This window comes from Cryptotermes secundus, unplaced genomic scaffold, assembly GCF_002891405.2.
Source record: "Cryptotermes secundus unplaced genomic scaffold, Csec_1.0 scaffold979, whole genome shotgun sequence".
Classification (NCBI taxonomy): domain Eukaryota; kingdom Metazoa; phylum Arthropoda; class Insecta; order Blattodea; family Kalotermitidae; genus Cryptotermes; species Cryptotermes secundus.
The window spans coordinates 353,244-375,032 of record NW_019736411.1 but is presented as its reverse complement, the minus strand read 5'-3'; the positions used below and the strand labels follow the sequence as shown (position 1 = coordinate 375,032).

Below are 21,789 nucleotides of genomic sequence, written 5' to 3'. Positions count from 1 at the left end.
AAGTGGGATTTGTGGTGGACAGAGTGGCGCTGGGGCGGGGTTTCTCCGAGTACTTCGGTTTCCCCTGCCAATCTTCATTCCACCAAATTCTCCATCATAATCACCCGGGGCAGGTACAATAGGCCAATCAGTGGCCGCCGTGCTGAGTGGACCCAGTTGGAGTTCACCCCCCACTAAAGCGAATCTAGAATATCTAGGTGCACAGTGTCAGGTTAGTGCAGTTTTGCGTGTTGCGACGTGATATATGAAGGCGCACAGTAAAAGGCATGAAGTTCCTATTGGTAGTATTTTTGAAGTTGTAATGATTGTCGTGCATTTGCCCGTTTTAACTTTTTGAGTTGAATCCTCGTTAACAAGTTTTTATGAATCAGTTTTCACATTCTCTCAGTGAATATATTTTAATATGACCCGTAAACTTACACAGTTATATTCTCAGAACTTTTATTGTTAAAGCTGTTTAAATATCACTCGTATCTAAAAGTCTATTCTGACCTCCTAGAAAACACACTGCTTCTGCATTACAAAGATTAGTTTGTAAATGATGTAAAATGAAAGAGTCACTAGCGTTTATAAGAACTTCACGAATAAGCGTTGCGAACAAAATGCCTTGCTATTTAAAGTTGAATTATAATTATTACGTCCTTTGCTGTTCAGACATCTGTAAGCTTTCTTCATGAAGTTGAGTCAGAGAAGAGGGAAATGACAGATTTTAAGTTCTTATATGATTTAATTTTGTTGATTATAAATTAACTTTATATCTGAATATGTAAACCACGGAACCAATCATTATGTTTATGACAAGATATATAAAATAATTGTAAGAGGTAAATAAATTGTACAGGTTTGTTTGGGCGTTATTAAGAATTCAGTTAATAGGGAGTCCCTAGTTTAAGCGTTTCTTTCTATAGACCTCTGTATATTAACATTTTGTAATCATGATATTAACAATGTTAACATATATGTAGTTTGAGGTTACCCATAGTAATGCGGACCGCTTTGGGCGCCTCACCTTCTGTAGCCGACCTACCCAAGCGCCAGACCTCTCTATCTACAGTCGCTTCTCAGTAGGGTAACTAATGGTTTCATAGGGCAACGATTTATTTAAAGAAATATTGCGTTTGTAACCTCAGTGGACGCAGTGTTGGTCAAGGAATTGCACAGATCGGGACAATATTAATTGAAGTAGCCACTAACACTTCGATTTTTATTTGATATACACGTGATCAGTTTATTTAGTTCACTGGCACTCAGTGGATAATCATATGGCACGCAATTAGTACATCGCAACGTTCACTTTTTTGTAACTACGATAGGTTATCTTACATAGTTTAACTATAATAAGTGCAGAAGTGTCAGTGATACAGGACCCAAAAGTACAATTACGAAACGCAGAAGTAGTGGCAGTAATAATACCAGCCGAAATGCAGTTAGCAGTCAGAAGTACGGTTCGAAGAAGTTTCGGAAGAAGAACTGGATGTAGTAGTAGCAGAAGTACTAAAACTAACTTCGTCACCGAGAACACCGATATGAGTAAACTCGGTAGGAGAGAATTGTCACCATTTGATTAAGTAAGATTTTCTGATTTGATCCACATGGCTCTCCCCAAATATTTATAATAATCGCACTGTCAAATTTGATAACCGGATGCGAATTCTGAGTTGTCGGACAAATCCCCTCGGAGCATCCCACAGACGTGTCATATTACGCACAGGCAAGGTTATCACGCTTAACAGCGTCCATATGCTTTCGTGACTTAAAGACCAAAGACGACTCTTGACTATAAGAAAAATGTGTGCAGAAGGTAATCCTGAGTATATCCTCAGTTGCACATCTCTGATACACATGCCGACGCAACAATACTTTCACAAACATCTGCTTCCACTGCTACAACGTCAACCGGGCCTGGTCGTAGTCGGGTATATTATAATTATATGTATGTACCAGTGGGTATCCGGGGTTCGAAGCCGGGCTACATTGCCACAATAATAACGATTTGTCGGGCGTTTAAAAATGGCAAGAACGTTAGGAAATGGTTAAGCGGCCTCGGTAGTCTAGGGGTAACGTTCCCACCTCATGACTCAAGGTACGCGGGTTCAAACCCGGCAGAGGTCGTAGAATTTTTAAGGGCGGAAAAATTCAGGGAACAAGTCCTCCGGGAGGGACTTTAAGCCGTGAGTCCCGTGTCGTAGAGCAAAATTAGGCAAAATGTTTCCCGCCCAAGTACTCGTAGTTTCCAATGCCTCCGGTAGATGGGGAAATTATCGGGTACCAATGCCAGTAGAGGGCCGACCTTGCTGGCAGAAAGGGGAGAATTATCGGGTACCACTGTCAGTAGAGGGCCGACCTCGCTGGCAGAAAGGAGAGATAGCGGGCACCAGTATCGGTAGGGTATGGAGACAGTAGAAATGAAAGAGGGACGTACAATACACTATTAGTCGCGGTGCATGGGGAAACCCACCCCCTCTATACTGAATAACTGAATATGTAACGGGTTTTGAACGAGCTATAAGTTTTTCATTTCAGTGCTTCGTGCCCATTCTGTGAATATTGATAATATTTTGGAGTTTCTATGTGAAGCGCAGTATGCTATATAAATGAACAGTTTATGATTGATTCTTTATTGTTCCTACTTGCGGAAGGCGACGTTAAACGTCAGCCTCGACGCTTGGTTCGGTACGACGTAAGAATGGAAAGAATATGAGAGAACAGGAACAGGTAATAATACGATCATTTAAATAACAAAAAGTGAGTCTTCCCGTTCAGTTCTCAGTGTTGTTAAACTCGTGCTTATTTGATTTTCGAGTAAGACCTCTGGGCTGTTATAGAATATTTAATGTTATAAAACATCAGTCAGACTTTACGTTAGAATTAACTTTACAAAAGTAATAATAATTAATAATGTGATTTCACGTATTTCCACATATATACATGCTATGTGCGTACGCGTTTTTATCTGATATTTCTTCAAAAGTTTTTAAGTTGTAGAAGTTTGACTGCAGTTTTCCGGTCTGTGGTCAGTTTGAACTATTCCCATCCAGTCATCAAACAAGACAGCTCTTAACCCAAGCTCTAGATATTGCCGATAGCCAACACACAGCAGCGTTATGGAGAGGTGAGTTTAAGCATGTCGTTCTAAAAATATGTTCCATGACTCAGAAGTCACAAAATAAAATTTGCATTTGCTGCATTTACTTTTAAGAAAATTAAGATGTGGGCCAACGAGTATACGAGGAATGAATCATTCGAACGTAAACGAAAACTGGACCGCGCCAAAGCTCAAGCGGTTAGTCGCTGGTAAAATAGGCCAGAAGTGGCCGCAGTACAAGGGACTTAGTCCCACCCCACTAGCAATAAAAAAATTAATAAAAAACTAAAACTGTGTAGGTCCTCATTTTATTTACAGCATCGAAGAAAGGAAAAACATTAGATTGAAAATACGTAAATATTTATGTACATCGTCATAACTCCTCGTTATGAACTACAAATATTTTCACCTCAGGAATATTACTGTTTGGCGCGATTGAATTTCTTTGCTTTCCCTCTGTGTCTCCGGTCCGATGTTAATGTTAATACCGATTTCAGTCTTTAATCAGTAGCTTGTAATATTCGTATATATTTCTACAGTGTCAATACATGTCTGTGACTCATTAATAATCTGGTATTGATCAAGTATTAGGACCTAATGTAATTGAGTAAATTTGTTCCATCGATATAAATACAGTCGCGTGTTTGCTAGGCAACCGCCCTTTAGGCGTTTCTTCTTCAGTGTTACAACTTCTTGCACCGCTGATCTTGTTGAAGTGTTTTCTGCTCGGAGCTCAACTGTCCTTGGTCCCTTGTCGGATATGAACTCACTCCTGCTAAAGCCCAAACAAACTCTACTGGTCTCTGGTTGACGTTGGACTGTTATAACCTGCACTCGGACTGAATAAGGAATACCTTGTTGAAGGGTTAATTTCCCTAGCTGCTATGCAAACACTGCTTCAAGCAATTTGTTTGTAACTTTGGAAACTAAACTGTTAGACTTTCATTTCAGGGGCAACAATTTCCTAGGCTTCGCTACCTAAGAATTGCTAGCCGTTGCATAGCAATGGATGCTTTCTGATTCCAAATATTCCAGCCCTAGTCGGCATGCCACATTACTTTTATGTTTTTCAAACAAATCGTTATCCTAATTGTGGGATATCTGATATTCAGAGCTGTGATTATGATCTGATATTATGTAAGTAACGTACACCTTCATTCATGATATCCAGTCCTCACCCTAAGCCTGAGTATTGTGCAGTGATGAAATGTCAGATTCGTCCACTTCAGTGATCAAATTATGTTTTCCAATAAAATGGATACGAAGAATGTAATTCCAGAACTATCACCTCGTGTTTCTTCTGGATATCAGATTTAAACAATTGTCAGTAACAGGCGCTTGAAAATGACTGGACAGAATATATTGGTTTCAGTGACAATGAAGGGAAAAGTGTCATATTCAATTTAGCACTACCCACGTGGATTTTGTTATGTGAAATGAAACATTTTACCAAATGAGCACAGCATGTGCATCTGAACTGCTTTAGTTCATAAATATTTCACATAAAGCAGAAAAAACCCTTACGCTGATACTGCTGGCTTGAGAATCTGGCTAAGTATAATTTATATATGAATATATCCTACGGAAAAGAGTCTTTAGAGAAGCTGATATTTACCAAGTTGTTCAAGAAATTCTGTGTTTTTTAAGGGGCTCACGGTATCGTAGTTGGTTGAGGCACTATGCTACAAGCAGGAATATCACGAATTCTAGTGCAGATTAGGTGGATTTCTTCAATTTACCTAATGCTTCCAACCAAATTATGGCCCTGGGGTCGACTCAGCCTCTAACGGAAATGACTACCAGGAATCTTCCTGAGGCGGCCGGCGCGTAAGGCTGATAAATTTACCGCCATTTGTGAACCGATTTTCTAAAGAAAATGTGGGAACCTCCACGTCTCACAACCCTACGGCCTTCACGGCCTGTTACAAGGATTGCTTTATCTTTTTTTATGGATTTCAGAGATCCATAATCGTGTTAAAAAGAGCCTATTAGTGGTCCATATTCTGAGCCAGGTTGATGCAGTCCTCGTCATTACATTCCATTCCCTTAAAGATTTATTTTAGCATTATATATTCTATCTACGCCCGTATCTCCTAATTGGTCTCTGCCGTCGGGGTTTCGGACCTGATATACTCGTATATATAAATTACTCAGTTACATGGCGTAGGAAGAAATATTACTTTCCTTTTGTTTCACTGTCCTGTATGAGATAGAGCAGTTGCAGATTGCGTGACCATGCATAAAATCGAGGGTGCAACATTGTGACATAATCAAGGATAACAACGTGTACAGAGAAAGCGTACGTTAAACCGATAAGGAACGTACCTACAACTACTCCACGAGATTGTGTTGTTGATGTTCAGGAAGGAAGATGAAAGTAGCTATTGTCTTTAACAAAGTGGTATATACAGAGAGGTCCAAAAAATGTACTCACTCTTTGATAGTCAGTATCTTTGGGACAAAATGACGTGTAGTTACAATTCTTGTGCGGAGAGAGAGAGAGTCATTGTATGTGTTCGAAGTGACCACCATCAGCGGCTAAACAGCGTCGATGCCGCCGAACTGCTAAGCGAACTACGGCTGTCAGTGTGTCCGTTGTGATGGCTGCACACGACGCTTCGATTGTTTCTCGTAGCGCGTTCAGTGTATCTGGCTTTTGTCAATAAACTTCATCCTTCAAGGTTCCCCATAGGTAGAAGTCGAGAGGTGTTAGGTCTGGAAACCGTGGTGGGTACTCAGTAGCACCTCTTCGACCTATCCATCGTCCAGGTAGAGTGTCATCCAAGTACACCCTGACATCTCGATGGTAGTGAGGTGGAGCAACATCTTGTTGTAGGTAAAATCTCTCATCTCCAAACCACTCTCGAATGGCAGGGAAAATCGATGTCTGAAGCACATCGAGATAGACCTGACCAGTTACGGTACATTTTTTTGGACCCCCCTTTATGAACCCACGTAGCCACTGGCTGAATCATAATTTTAATACAATTAGCTTAATGGATCTTGACATAAGTGGAGCGCAGATATTTTCGACAGTGGAGTGATAGCTGAATAAAGTTTATTGAAACTATCGTTAACTGAATTACAGGAGGAAGCGATCAGCTATGAGTAAATGAATAAATTCTCTTGAAAACGATCATCTGTTTTGTTTGTTGCGCCTTGACTGAGGGCGTGTCAAGACGCTTGAGGCACAAAGCTTTGCTTACTTCAAGAAAAATTTGAGTGTTGAATCACAGAAGCCTTTTTTTCCGATTTTATTTTGATCTCCAAATTGACGATGTCCAAAAATGATTGTATTTTGTTTGAACACGACAAAGAAAGATTTTTAGAAAAAATATTCATATTGGCATTCATAATGAGGTAGCATACAACACTAGATTCTGTCCATTGCCGTCTTAATTTCTGTTCGAAGCAGTTAATTTTATGACATATTCTTCTTCTGCTCTGGCTTCACAGCCCTTTTAGTTTAGCCTTAGCTGCCCTTTTTTATGACTATTGGGATTATTCAGTATATACCGTATACTGGATTTTCAGTTTTGCTGTTCGAGTTGCAGTACCTCGAACGCAATTGCGAAGTTACTTCTGTGAGATATTTTTCATGCCGAGTCAGGGTAATGTGCTATGTGTAAACATTGTACAGAGTATCAAAAAATAATTATCGCAAAGTTTGTGTCCGTGATATTTATACCAGAGAGACGATGGAAGAGAAGAAACATTTGCTTAATGAAGCATGTAAGTTTCATATTGATAACTTGTGTAGAATTTCAGGTTCTCAAAGCGGCAGTTATAAAGGGTTCTGTCTTCTGGGACATAACGCCATGTAGCTCGTTGAAAGTCAGTCTATCGGACTGCGAACTACTGTCAAAGGACTACTCGGCGTTGTATCCCAGAACTTATAAATTACTCTTCAGCACTGATATTTTCGTTTAAGGACTAAAATTATATGAATCTAAAATGTCAATTCCCGTGCTTTCTTGTACCAAAATGAAAATAATTTCGACTACATGATGCAGTTAGCGCAGAAGCGCGCCTGAAGCAAATTGGTACACTAAACTGTTAGTCGTAGAGAAGCTTAAGGGAGTTCAGCTCTCTGCATTTATGCATCTATTAAACAGAACGTAGGATAACGCAATTGTGCAATGATTTAGGATACCTGGTGCAATTATCATATGAATTTCATATACTAAATTGTAAGTAGGAAACATTGGAAGAGGATTAGTATATTTGTTGAAGAATTCCGTTTTAGGATGTGGCGCCGTGTAGATCTTGTGTGTGCCGACGATTCGGAGCAACGTATCACCTCCATTTTCAGGGTAGAAAACACCGCGAGAGAGGAACCGGCTTGAGCCGGTGTCTAAGCACTAAAATGGCTACTCCAATTTTCTTAGAGTTTTACCGATTAAATTGTCCCCACTTCTCATCTCCGGCATGCTTGGTGTGTCACCCCTGCTGACATTAAACAAATGTGGTTCATGTGCAAATGTGACTATTTTTGGCCCTGAATCAACTAACCACTTAGTCTAACGAAAAGTTGTATTGTAGGAGCATTAAGAAATGGAGCGTTGAGAATTGCAGTCATTCACTTCTTCCTGCATATTTACTGCGCAGCCAGTAAGAACAGTATCCAAATGTAACTATGTTTTGGAGACACGTGTGTGTGTATGCGCGCGGTTGTTTCCAACGAAACTGCGAAACTGCTTGTAAGCCACTCACCCGAGACGATCATGTCACCTCTCTCCGTGGTCCAGTAGTTGATGGACGTTGGGTAGGCCTCCGTGAGGCAGTCTAAAGCAACGTCCTGCCCTAGATAAGCTCCCTCCAGCTGGTTCTGAATGGTCAGCATCGGGGGGACTGCGGACACAAACAATTGGACTCTTTAGCAACATTCTCAGTTAGTAAAGTTTTAATTGAGCATTTTATATTCAGAATTGTACAACGAGTTGAATATATTCCATTGTGCCACCGTTAATTTCAAGTTTACCTAACCAAAACTCATTTCGAAGTATACATTTGTCATTAGATAATGTGGATACACTAGTCACCAGTTTTAAAATAAATTTATGTATAAACTGTGAGCACAATACTGCTGCTCATTATATGCATTATATAAGTATGAAAATGTTAGCAGTAATGTGAGCATACTTACACTGCACTCTGAGCAGTACCCGTTTGCTTATGGATGGGGGAACCCCGTTGGACGCGATGCAGAGGTACGCGCCCATGTGTAACCGACTCACTTTAATGATGTGAAGAACCTCACCGTCCACAACATTCACTGAAACCAAGAGAGAATTGTGAACACTTCGTGAGTTAGTGCGAAATTCATAGAATGCTGGATCAGCTGGAACTCTTGTTTCGTACATTAGATACCAGCATGTTGCACTAAGTCTACCTTGTAAACTGGGTTATACAATGTCTGTTGTTCGTTCATTTATGTAACACTAGAGAATGGATACATAATTTGGTTGTCTAAGCCATATCTCTAAGTGCAAAGAACTGAGCAGTGTGATGATTATTATTACACCTTCCAGTCATTAGGAGTTTGAGGCGTACATTAAGAAACACAAGAGGAATTATTTGTGTGCGATTTGGGGCGTGGATTTTCTGTCTGTTTCAGATACGCAATTTTAAGAGCTGTTATATGTCATCTTGAGGCTTCGAAGGCTTCTTAAAAAAGCTGGCAATTCAAAATATGCATTTGACTGAAAATATGTGTTCGTTTTAGTAAATTCCAAACTAACCCTAGAATAGACTTCTGACAGTGGTGTATACTGTACTTCTTTTGGCTTGTTTTGGACTTCATCCATCGTCTGGTATGTAAAAGACAAAAGACCACGACTTTTCGGAGACTGGATCACTGGACCAGTGATTTCTAACTGGCCCAACTGAGTAGATTTATCCTTCCCCACCCACCTGAAGACGGAGACAGATCCAGTCTCCGAAACGTCGTGGTCTTTTGTCTTTTACATACCAGACGATGGATGAAGTCCAAAATAAGCCAAAAGAAGTAATCCTTTGATGTTATTCCTATTCTCTGAGCACTTAACAGGATGGTTTTAGAAACTAAAATGCTGATTTATGCTATTTCTGCGAATGTATACTTGTAATTTATAGACTTGACTCCATACTCTGGAAGGAAATGTAACAACAATATTGGATGATGGAAGAGATGATTCTCATAATTTTTTCGTGAGGGTAATGAAGACCTCCATATTCTCGAGACGTAGGAATATGACCCTCTGTTGATGCTTGCTGGGCATTATTATGATTCATGTAATAGGATTGTTCGTTTCTCACTTCTCAGTTTTACACCTTCACTTGCATTGCTGAAACCACAGTTGTTTCTTTTGGAAGTCACAAATGCTAGAAGATATCAAAAGAATGTTGAACCTTGCGAGATATTGTCGGTGAAAAGGGACGGTTGGGTTGAGGTGGGCCGACAGAGAGTGCATGAGTTAGATGTTGTGCAGCTCTTGAAGCTTGTGAAAATGAACAATGGGAAAATGTTCAGAGAAAATTCATGTTAATGTGCTTATAGGATCTGAGCTGTGAACATGGATAAATTATATTGATGCTCATGGATAAATCAGACTGCATTCTAAATGCACATATTTCAGCTATCATTTCTGAGAAAACAATAATATTCCATACGAACTAGCGTGTAGACCGAGGAGCGAAGTAAAAATAAACAGTCTTTTATTTCAGCTGTGAACCCATTGCCTTCTGCTAAATACATATTAAATGTCGCATGTATAGGCCGCACATTTTTTGCCAAAAATTCAAGAGGAAAACTGGGGTGCGGCTTATATTCGAAATATTCGAAATCACACTTCATTTAAAAAAAAATATATTCATAATTAGTAATACAGAATGTTCTACTCCTGAAATAATATTCCAAGAAAATTATTTTTTCTATAATTTCTGTCTGAAAATTGTGCTGCGGCCTATACATGCACGCGGCCTATACATGCGTAAATACGGTATTAAATGTCGCAAAATCGTTCCGTTTATTTTTGTAACTAATATTGAAATGAAATACGGTATATATGTGTTTACGAGGTTCTTTATAATGTATCTTCAGTAAAACATTGAAGTGTGGAATTACTCTCTTATTAAAAGAAAGTAACCACGCTACACACACAAAGACAAATAAAATACTTGTATTTCTTCTTATATTCTGACTATTTTTTTTACTTTGGAATTTCATAATTTAAGCATGTATTTTATTGCACTGCATCAGAAGGATATTTGGAGCTTTCTAACCATAATGCACAGGACCTCTAGCTCAGTCGGTGTAGCAATCACGTTGCTGTATGGATGACTGTGAATCGATTCTTACAGAGGCAAGTTGTTTCTATTCTCCATATCGTTATGATCTGCTCCGGGGCCCACCCAGACTCATGTTCAATGATATCCGAGGGCTGTATCCCTAGGGATAACGCGACAGGAGTGTGAAGTTGGTCACACACTCATCTCCATCTAGTGCCGAGGGTAAGAATGGTTGGCTATATCTCCACTCCCCCATGTCACTTCGTTACATAGTGCTCAATTATATAATTAAGTACATGGATAACCGGGTCTTTCTTTGCATTAGGGTTACAGGTTAGGAGGATCGTAGAAAACTGATTAATAATTGTGTTCCGTGATGGACTTCTGAGTTCTACCACCAGAGAGTTAATTTATAGTCCTTAATAATTTAATACAAATATCCTTGAATTATTTTTCATTTCGATATGATATGATATAATAATGCAACATGTCAGCGTATTGTCAGGCAACGTCTCGATAGACACCCCGTGATACTCGCACGCAACAATAGGACGAATGTTTATTGCTAGGCAACAGCAAGCGCCGATGGACTGACGAGATAGCTATCGTGTGACTTCTATTTTCGGTGTTTCTCAGTAGAACTGTGTTTTCTGCTTTGTCCGTGCCGCGGCTGTTCAAAGCGAGCCACCTTGTAGCTGAGAGAGTTTTTAGTTGAGTTTCGAGGTTCCAGGGTGATTGAACAAGAAATGGCAAGAAGTCTTCATAGTGATTTGAAGTGCTAGTTTATGTGTTGAGATCCGTTGCCAGCAGACGACTAGCATTTTATCCCCAAAATTTTAGGATAATTTGCTTTTGTTTGTTCGTTTCATTGAGTAATTGAGACAGACAATACCACGCTTAAGGTGGATGATAGCAACATACGGCAATTGGATACTAAAATCGCATTCAACCCGGTAATTACCGTGACAGGTACACCGGAGTGCCATGCAATGTTCGTTCATTTAAACATTTTTTATATATCACTGCCATTCAGCATATTAAAAAATAAAAAACGGCAACCTGCAGACCCAGAGAGTAAATGGAGACAATATTTTCATCGTTAAAGGCTTGGGAAATATATAAATATGCCTACAGATTAGTTGCACCTAACATACTCGTATATGTGCAGATGCGAGTTGTAGACCTATTTCTTAAAGTTTCCTTTATAAATATCAGTTCACAGAATTAGCACATTGAAACCTCATTAATTTGGACTTCAATATTTCGGAATTCGCAATAATTTTGAGAAGTGTTTTCTTCTTTTTACGCATTACGACCTCGATGATCACGTTGCCGCTACCTGAAATGTTTTGAGACTGATGTCAAAACTTTTTTTTATTATTGCTAGTGGGGTGGGACTAGTCCCTTGCACTGCGGCCACTTCTGGCCTATTGTACCAGACCCAGATGATAGGTGAGGGTGATTGTGGAGCAATTGGTGGAATGAAGATTGGCAGAGGAAACCGAAGTACTCGGTGAAAACCTACCACAGCCCCACTTTGTCCACCACAAATCCCACTTGACGAGACCCGGGATCGAACCCGGGCCGCCGCGGTGGGAAGCCAGCGACTAACCGCTTGAGTTACGGCGCGGCCTGATGTCAGAACTTACATTTTTACACATTATAACAAGTAAATTTATGATGTGCTATCTAAATTTCAAAATAAAATTATATTGCCTAAAAATAGAATTGAAGTCAGTTTCGTAACTTCCCTGAATATATTTTAGTAGTACTTCAATAATTCGGACTTTCACTAATTTGTGCAAAGTTTCACTCCCAATTAGTCCGAATTAATGAGATATTACTTTAATTGTTTGTATAAAAATTGTGAATACGGAGTACCGTGCCATATGGCAGTCTCTTTCAGGACGGACAGTCCTACTTATGTCTGAGATGGGATATAGGACCACATTCCGTCAAAGGAAAACCGTAAAACAGTAGCCCTCTTATGGGCTTCTGGTGCATCTTCGATTATTTATTTGAGGCTTTATTTTGCTCGTAATTCCACAGTTCTTTAGTTCGACACCATAAAATGGCACGCACTTATGTTCCCGTATCATTTTACGATGTGCTATAGCTTAAGATAGATCAGACAAAAAGTCGTTTTGTTATGGAGGTCTATGACTCCTCATGACTGAAGTGAGGACAAATATTCGGCTTCTTCATATTGATGCTCAGTAAGGGCATGAATGAATTAACAACGGTTCACAGTTTCCTCTAATTGTATGAGACACAAGAGATATTCGAAAGTAACATGGCTGATCTTGTTTGTCCGCTGTTAGATCAGCCACTGCATTTTGCTAGTAGCACCGCTTTTCTGCGTTGATGGTTGGTTCCGTAGATGACCATCTGTAAATATCGTACATTGAAATATCACTTGTAGTATTCAACATGCATTTAACTTTATATGCAACAAAAATTCTGCGCTTTTCCATGAAATGGGACATAACCTTGCTAAATAAGTTCAGTGGTGTGTGTGTGTTTGTGTATACTGTCGCGCCAACGTTCGTGCTCATGCACCCGAAAACTTGAGTAACGTAAAATTTTCAAGAATGTGCATCCTTAGAAGGTGGACTTTGCCTTTCACTACAATATAACATTTTATAACGGCAGTTTCATCTATAAATTTATGCTTCCGAAACTTGTTCATTTTATTAAAAACTTTTATAAAGTTTATAACGGTTTTATTATCTGTCTTACAACTTTAGAAGCTGCTGGTGTCAGAATTCCAGTCAGCAGGGTCAGGGAATTTGATGAAGTTTTGATTCGTTTTCAAGCAATAAATGCTCTGCCAGTCGCCGAGTCTTGGCCATAAATTAAATATGTAACAAAGTCAACATATTTGACAGTGGTTTCCTTAATATTAATATCTTGGTTAATGTAGTTAATCCTGTAGTACCCTACTTTACTACACTGAGTACTCTTATAAAGTTATGCCTGTCATGTACTCGTATCTACTAAGCACTGGAATGTCACACATGCACGTGTGTATATCGTTGTCCATTCCTTCCAATTGTTTGATTGTACTAACTCTGTAATTGGTCTCTGTAGCTGTTGAGTTAGCCCATTAACATTAGGAACTGAACTGGATTATAGTGAATAAATAAAACTCTTAGCCTGGGAGTATGAGAAATATTTACTTAAAATAATTTTAGAAATATTAAGTGATGATATGTTAGGGCTACAATATTTTAACATTACACACATATGTAGCAACAGTGAGCATAATATATGAATAAAGAATAAGTTCCATCAAGTGCAACAAATTTTTGATATGAATAAAATGTTCAGAAGGCGACCAGCACTTCAAGGGGAATGCTCTATAAATCTCACATGCATATGTCGTCTTATAAGGGTTTATAACATTGGCATGTTTACAAATTTGTGTTAGAAACCAAACGGTATCAGTTTCAGTTCATCTAAATCTTGCTGTTTCGTTAAGTGGACTTCTATGTAAATGTTTTGTGTTGTGGATAGTCTGTTTAGTGTTTTACATGTGTGTTCCGATGGGGTCGTGGTGCTGTATGCGACGTGTTTGTAGGGAACTACAACACCGAAAAGATTTTTGCAGCATGATGGAAATGCTTATATGTTACAAAACATAGCGGTTCACCAAAATATCTGTTATAAAGATATGCTATCATAATATTGTAGAACAAATTTAAGTAGATGACAATATCTGACCTGTGTTCGGTGGCTCCAGTATCGATTATCGACACATGAACCGATTTCTTAATGAATCCTTGCATGATGCCTCAGGGCTAATTCCTAGACAGCAAATTTACATTCATTCGTGATACAATTTCGTCTTCCAAATCCCTCTCGTTCATACGGAAATTTTGAGTTATTGAGCACCGAAACAGATATAGAATAATGAACAAAAATATAGATCAGAGGGTTTTTAGTCTTTTTGCCAAGTTGTGGTTTTTTCATCACCTCAGAAAGGCACATTTTTGTTGTCCTTAAATATGGAGTAGAACTTGAACACTTAACATTCAGAGGATTATGGTCAGTAAAGACAAATTACAGACGATCCGCAGATGTACTTAACTTAACACTCAGCACGTTTATGAAATTGAACGTCCTGGCGTTTATTATAATTAGAGTGATGAGTAATCTGTAGGAGTAATCAAATAATACATATGAGAGAGGAGGAAAGACCATAAGGAGTTCCTAGCCAGAATAGAAGCCGACTCGAAGGCCCGGCGAAAACAGATGGCCGCCTGGCGAGTGAAGACTGCCGCTTATTGAAGTTAGACGAAATGTGATACTAATTGCGTGCTGGATGGATTACATTAGACTTGTGAGTTGGGTTCCTGTGTAGATTCTACAGCAAGTCTGATACCGACTAGAGGACTTAAAGTGTAAGGAAAGTGAAAAGCATATGAGATTGCGGTGCAGGATTAAACTTGCCTTCAACTAAGAGGCAAGGATTACAGTCCACGGAGTTGTCATCGGGGTACCGCAGGGTGTAGTCGGCCCTACTTAACCAAACAGCAAACGGCTTAACTTTAAATGCCGGCCTGCTACATAAGCAAAGTTTGTGATACATTGAGACACGATTCCCACTTTGTTGTCTCGTTTTAACGACGGCGGTATTTCTGCTGAAGAAGCTGCCCATACATACCCAACTTGCTGTATGCTCAGTCTTCTAACGTGCACGCTGGACACAGTAACGCATTGTGGTATAAAGCAGTGATGTCCAGAACTTCACCACAAACAAAATACATACTCAGAGAGTGTAGGAAGGTCAGGGGTATCTCTTTAAAGTATTCAGTGGTTTTGGCTGCAAGACAAGGACTTGGCAGGCAAGCAGGAGTAGTATTCTTAACTCGGTCTTATACATGACCCTACTGCAAACAAACTGTTTTCCTGTGGGAAATTCATCATAATATTATTATGAAGGATGTGTTCTAGACGCCGTTATGTTATAAGAAGTGGTTCACAAAATTATGTATGTCTGTGGACTTCTATAATAGTCCGTACCTTCTAATGCAGAATCCTGAATATCAAATTTAGAGAAATCGATCAAGTGTAACTGCGGACGGACTGATGAATGAATAAAACATCCTCCCTTTAGAATGACAGGCACTTCCTGCCAGTTATACGTTAATTTTATTCAACCGTGCAAATTAAGCAGAAAGAGTGGCGTTATCTAAGTCAGTTCCAATCTTGTGATATATTTTCTGCATCCTCTAAATAACATCAACATAGAAATGTTTTTATATGCCCAACGACTTAAGTTTCCATTGTCTACATTTTGAAGAAATAACTCAACTTTTTATTTCAAACTGAATGCAACAATTGAATATCTAGTTGTTCTTGTGTACTGATACGGCAAAAATCTTGTTTTACAGAAGATGGTTTCCGTAATTCTGAATTATTAAAGTTATTATGCTCACAACATAGGAGCAACACAATCAGGAATGTAGGCTAACAAATCAAGAATTGGGGAAAGAGTACAAACAACTGCTTTTCAATTGGAATTTATCAAACTTTAACACTTGATCTGCCACTTCTGTCGCCTGTTCTTGTGCAACATCTAATGGAAAACAATTTATGTCCTGTCTTTCTGTAACGCTGGGATGAGAAGCTTCTGTCTCCCTGTGGACACCATAAATCAGCCTACTGGCGGCTGTCGCAGTAACAGTGCACAGATCCTCAGCGTTGCTACTCCTATCGCCTGGGTTATTTATCCTCTCGAGGACGTTTCTTGGTCACAGTTTGATGACCAGTCTGATGTAACACGGCAACTTATAGACATATGCTAATATCTTTCTCAGAATCGACTAGCCATCTGTTTTCACAGTTACCCTAAGCCTTCTTTAATATCTTTTGTGCAACAAAAAAAAAATGTAACCAAAGATTGAAGGTCACTACTATTCTCTTCTGGAACGTGACGTCGTGATTTCTGATAAAGTACAAAATCGCAGCGTGTGCTCCATCTACCTATAAGTCAGTGCTTATTTATAAATGTACTTCGCTCTCTTATAAGGTTACCTTTCTAAATTACGTTTCCATTTTAAAAGTCCATTGTTACTATAGTATAACACATTCTTACACTGTGGATGGAAATTAAAAATTCCTTAGAAACTGTATATACGTAGAATAAGAAGTTGCGAAGTGTGAAGAAGCGATGGTATTCCTAACAGAATGTGTGGCTAGGAAAAAACGCCTCGCCTTAGAAAAATCTAATATGCTACTATGTGTTACATCAAGCTTCGAACTGGGGTCCCCTCTTTGGCATGATCGCAGTAGCAGAAAGAGGAAGAATATTGGGAGTTTGGAACGTCCGGATTCTCTTTGCGGAGGTTTATTGAAATGAGCTATTATCAGGGTAAGTTGCACAGGATATGTAGGGGAGATAGTAAATACGCATACGTTTTCATCTGAAAACTTGAAGGGAATATTGATAATACTTGAGGGGCATAGGCGTGGAGAGGAAGAAAATATTAAAACGGATCTAAAAGTGTGACGAGGCTTTGGTTATCGCTCAGTGTCTTTGATGCAACATCTTATTTTATAAAATGCTGGGAATTGTCGCTGTTTTCTTTCGGACCGTTTTAAATAATCTGATTATTACGAATTGTATTGAAATAATTACTTTACATCTATCTATAAATATTTAATTTTTACCGGTTTAAAAATGTGTAAATTTATATTTAAATCCATTTTCGGCCATTAATTAAGCCATGATAGTGACTTCTGTAACGTCATATTGCTTTGTCTTGGGCTGGCAGTGCGATGTTTCAGTGTAAATTCCGAGATGTCAATGAACCAGTTTGTCGCCTCCTTAACAGCTCTGTATGGGCATAAGTTTTCGAACTTGTAGTTCGAAGGCGAAACGCTCCAAGCTGAATATGTTTCACGTGTCGAAAAGGGCTTTGTAAGCGCCAGCCAACTAAATTGGTAGTAGGGCAGTTATGACGCAGTTTCCCGGCTTCAACGTATGTGCAACAAAGAGGGAGAGAGAGAGAGAGAGAGAGAGAGAGAGAGAAAGCCACGTATTTCTGAAAATTAGCGCGTTTTTTTTTTTTAGCATTGTCTTCTGATGCTGGCCCTCGCTTAACTTCACCTTTTGTACCAGAGCACACGTACGCTGCTTTTCGCTACTGAATTACTGTATTAGAATTTCAACTTGATTTGAAGGATCATGAATCACTGAAGAAAATTTTTTGCCCGATTTAATGCGGCAGTCAAGTGATATTTTTATAAACAGAAAATAGTTTAGCTGCAAGATCCGAGAATATAAGTTTGCCGACGGTATATAAAGGGACATTGAATTGTGTTGTGCTTTCTGTACTTATTTCATCCTGTTTCATAGTGCCCTATAGCGGCGAATAAATTAATCTCGATACCACTGACGCTGGCAATTTTGGCCCTAACCCCCTTGAGATTATTATGTCGCCCGGCTCCCCAATACTTCCATTCGGATTCTTTTACCTATCCTGTATTACATTTATGGAATTTGTTGTCTTATTGGCTCCCATCCCCTTTAATTAATAATTTTTTATATTAACCCAAATAACCCTGAAAGGAGAGGTGAACAAAAGGTGAAAGATTCGGCTATATAATCTCTTGACTAGTTTAAATTCTATCAACTTCTCATAAAAGACTTTGATCCTGAGAATTGGTTTACTAATTTTATAATTTACGAGATTTCTATTTGTTATATTGTCTACATTTATCCGCAATCAGCGAGAGGTTGAAAAAAAATGTTTTGACTTACGTTTATAAGATGCCTCTTTTTGCCATAGTGATTTTTTTCTGAGGTAACCCCTCTTGATTCAAAATTTCATATGGGTGCGTTGATTGATATGAGAAGACCGCATGTTACAAATTGCAGAATGCCTCACTTCAAATGCCACTTTTCTGATTTTTTTAATTAACGTTTGTATTACCCCTGTAACACTTATCACATTTTCTTACAGTCTCTGTATTACACAGTTCCGTGAAGCAAGTTATCCATTCCATATTCCAAGCAAAACATTTACTTTAAATTTTCTTGACAGTTCAGTGAAGAATGTTAGAACAGAATACCTAATGTCTTCTGTAGGTTAATGCATATCTCACAGTGTCAAGAAACAGAGGTCAGAAAACGCAATTATAACCAGAAAGAACTTGGTCATTTATAAAAGAAATCAAAGAAAAATGTAACTTGGTTGAAAATACGGATTTCCGCCAACAAGAGTTAGTCATTCAGGCAGCCGTATAGCCAACTAGTATCAAAGTAGCAGAACGCAAGACCAGCTGTAATGGCATTCTTACTGAAGAGAATTACTGGACTGCACCTTTTTCCTACGTTTTCCTTCCGGAGTAATTTTGGGTAAGTTTAATCACAGCTGTAGGACAATTTACGCATCAATGTACGGAAAAGCTGCAAGGCATTTATTTGTATTCGTATTTGAACAAAATATAATAGTTTCGTATATAGTGTACCCTGATACTTTGAAGAAAATATCCTTGAGATAAATCTTGTCATTTTAATGACATTAATCCGAGAACTTAAGAAACAGTTGTACGCCTGTCACTTCTCACACCCTCGAACCCACCCCCTTGTCAAAAATTTTTCTTCTGGACATTCAAGGTTATTCTTGGCCTTGTTCGAAGTTACGTGACACTTGCTTTACATCCTGACACTCCAGCTCTTTTCAAATTTAAGTTTATTTCTGTTATCCCAATATGCCTACCCCCCCACGTGATCTCTCTCAGCCTGAAATTGTTATGCATTTCACACCGCTGCTGTTTGTGCAGGTACCGTGTGTCACACAAGCCTCATACTCGTTCATGTAGTCAGCCCAGTAGTATGCGGTGAAGAATAGACCTAAAGTAGAAAAAAAAGTAAAGGTATCCCTTTAACATGCCGTGGAGGCCCATAAGTTTGTGAGATGTTGAGGCTACCACATTTTTCTAGACAATCGACTCGGAGATGATGGTGAGGTTGTCAGCCTTACGCGCCGGCTGCCCTCTACCCCCAAGGAAGATTCCTGGTACTCATTTCTGTTAGAGGCTGAGTATACCCCAGAGCCATAATGCGGCTGGAAATAATTAGGGTACAAATTATAAAGTTACTCAATATGCAACTTTCTTCATCACATTTTTTTAAGTCTTCCCTCTTAAAAGTTGACTTAATTTTTATGAGGAAATTGGTTATGAATAACACTGCCACATATGCTGAAAAGAGAAGGAAAACGATTTCTTAATAAGATAAGATGTATCTGTTCGAAACCTGTCGCCCCGTGTCTGTTAAAGTTACAGAGGGTCTGCAATCTCGTAGTTCTATCTTTGGAGGAGAATAGGTTGCATGAGTTTTGATATATTGAAATGCATTTAAATTTTGAATGTCCAAAAAATTTTAGTTTCATCAATTCAGTTGTCCATAATAATAATAATAATAACAATAATAATATCTGACGTTTCTGACTTGTATTCGGGAGGTGCTCAGTTTAAATCTCGACGCCAACACCGACTATACCGAATAGATTATCACTGGTTTTGCTCAGTACCTCCAGGGAAATCTGGAATAGTACTTTTTATGTAGTTTACGATCATTTTCTTTCACATGCTTTCCAATTTCTCATTCATTTATCATCCCACCCTTCGACTGTACATAATCTGGTCTTTAGAAGCGTCCTTAAGTAGACCTTAAATAAATAAGTAAACGATACGACAATTATTTGTCTTAATTGGCCTGGAATTGCTGTGGAACCCAGTAGGGCTTCTGCTAAGTGGGTGCACAGTCTCTCTCTCCATAGACAAAGGAACTGGAGACTGAAGATAAAAGTTTCTTTCCATATACAATATTGTTCAGGGCAATAAAAAATGGCGCTTCATTTCCACTCCCTCATCTTTTCACGGCGTGACAGGTCTTTTTAAATGAGGTAGTAGTACCAAATACATACACTGATATCAAGTCTCTCGTACTTTATATTAACTTGCAGTTAAAAGATGCCGAGAAAGAGATAATTAATTTCTTTATGCAAGTAGCATACCACAAGTTACGGAATCATATGTGGGCCCTGAAGATTCCAGTGGCCGTGCGGTCTAAGCCATGAAATGTCCTCATGTATCCAAATACTATGATCGTGTGTTCGAATCCCATTTGAGGCAAGCTTGTCTGTGTTTATTCTCTGTTTGTGTTGTCCTGTGTATTTGCGGCCTTGCGATGGGCTGATCGCCGTCCAAGAAATCCTACCGGCTGTCTATAATATTAAGAAATTAAAGTGAAAAAAACCGTGTCGGAAATGCCCTATGTTCCAAAGGGTGCAACAGGAATTAAATAATAATAATCATAATAATGTAAACCTTGCTCTTTTCTCAGGTTACGAATTATCTCAAAATACTAATGCGTGATTTAAAGGCTGGAAGATCATAAGAAAGACACTTTTCAGTTGTGTTTACATCAAAATACTGTATATGAACAGAAAGCCGTAAAGTTCGTTTTTAATCCTGAAGGAGGCGCCGCCATCTTTCATTGGCTGTCTTCAGGACCCATCTTTCCAGCCTTCTTGTGGTGTTCCCCTTTTTTGCTTCCATTTCACTTGTAACGATAGGAACATTGTGCTTGTGCTTAACTAATCAAGCATTACGCTATGAAGGATTATGAATGAGTGGATGTACAGATCCACGTATTCTTGATCTCGGTACTAATTTGAGGTGGGTTATCAGCTCCACTCCTCGGCCCCTTTACCACCGGAGAAATTTCCTCTTACAAATTTATCAGTTTGGTATAGTTCCCTATCCATGATAAGACCAGCTTGATAATCGCCTATGGTAAAGGTTCGGCCACACAGAGCACTATGTACGCGACGCACGCTACGTACGCTATGTTCGCTTTACGAACAGAAAAATATCTCCCTTTATTGCCACTGTGACTGGCCACACAGACTTCCGTACGCTACGTACGCTACGTACGCTATGTTCCCTATGTTAGCTGCTTCGCAGAGTGTACACAGCGTACGTACCGTACGTAGCGAACATAGCGTAGCGCTCTGTGTGGCCGAACCTTAAGAGAGTATTTAATTTTGAGTGTTGACTTTCTGATATTTATACTGTCGTGTTCCTCGATAGATAGTTGTAAAGGGACACTGTAAAATGACTAAGGGATACCCCCTGGAAGATCTGAAATTCATGACACAGGCCACATTATATTTGTTTCGAAAATGAAGAATAAATAACGAAAAAAGGTGCTGATTTCGTCATGTCAGTTTGTCCTTGCGTGTTCAACTAATAGAGCCTTTCACTGCCTAATTTATTTAAATTTGTCTCGATATATTATGTCAATATACATTCTAAATTTTGTACAGTGATATTATTTTAGACTATATTTCGGTTTATAATAAGTGCACTTTACTTGAAAGTCCTGAGTACCTGGCGCTACCAGTTTTTTTTTTTTT

General features: G+C 39.0%; 1 protein-coding gene and 1 long non-coding RNA gene across 3 annotated transcripts in view; one reads left to right on the top strand and one right to left on the bottom strand.

The window, feature by feature from the left end:
* Nucleotides 1–21,789, bottom strand: part of LOC111869948 (neurotrimin) — a 265,363-nt gene that overhangs the window by 32,780 nt on the left and 210,794 nt on the right. For both annotated transcript variants that reach the window (XM_023861847.2, XM_023861848.2), the window contains exons 6-7: nt 8,232–8,360; nt 7,799–7,936 (exon numbers count right to left, since the gene is read on the bottom strand). In XM_023861847.2, coding sequence (XP_023717615.1) covers nt 7,799–7,936; nt 8,232–8,360 — 267 coding nt within the window. The remainder of the gene's footprint in view (nt 1–7,798; nt 7,937–8,231; nt 8,361–21,789) is intronic.
* Nucleotides 1–21,789, top strand: part of LOC117282746 — a 538,891-nt gene that overhangs the window by 307,892 nt on the left and 209,210 nt on the right. The gene's annotated exons all lie outside the window — the stretch shown is intronic.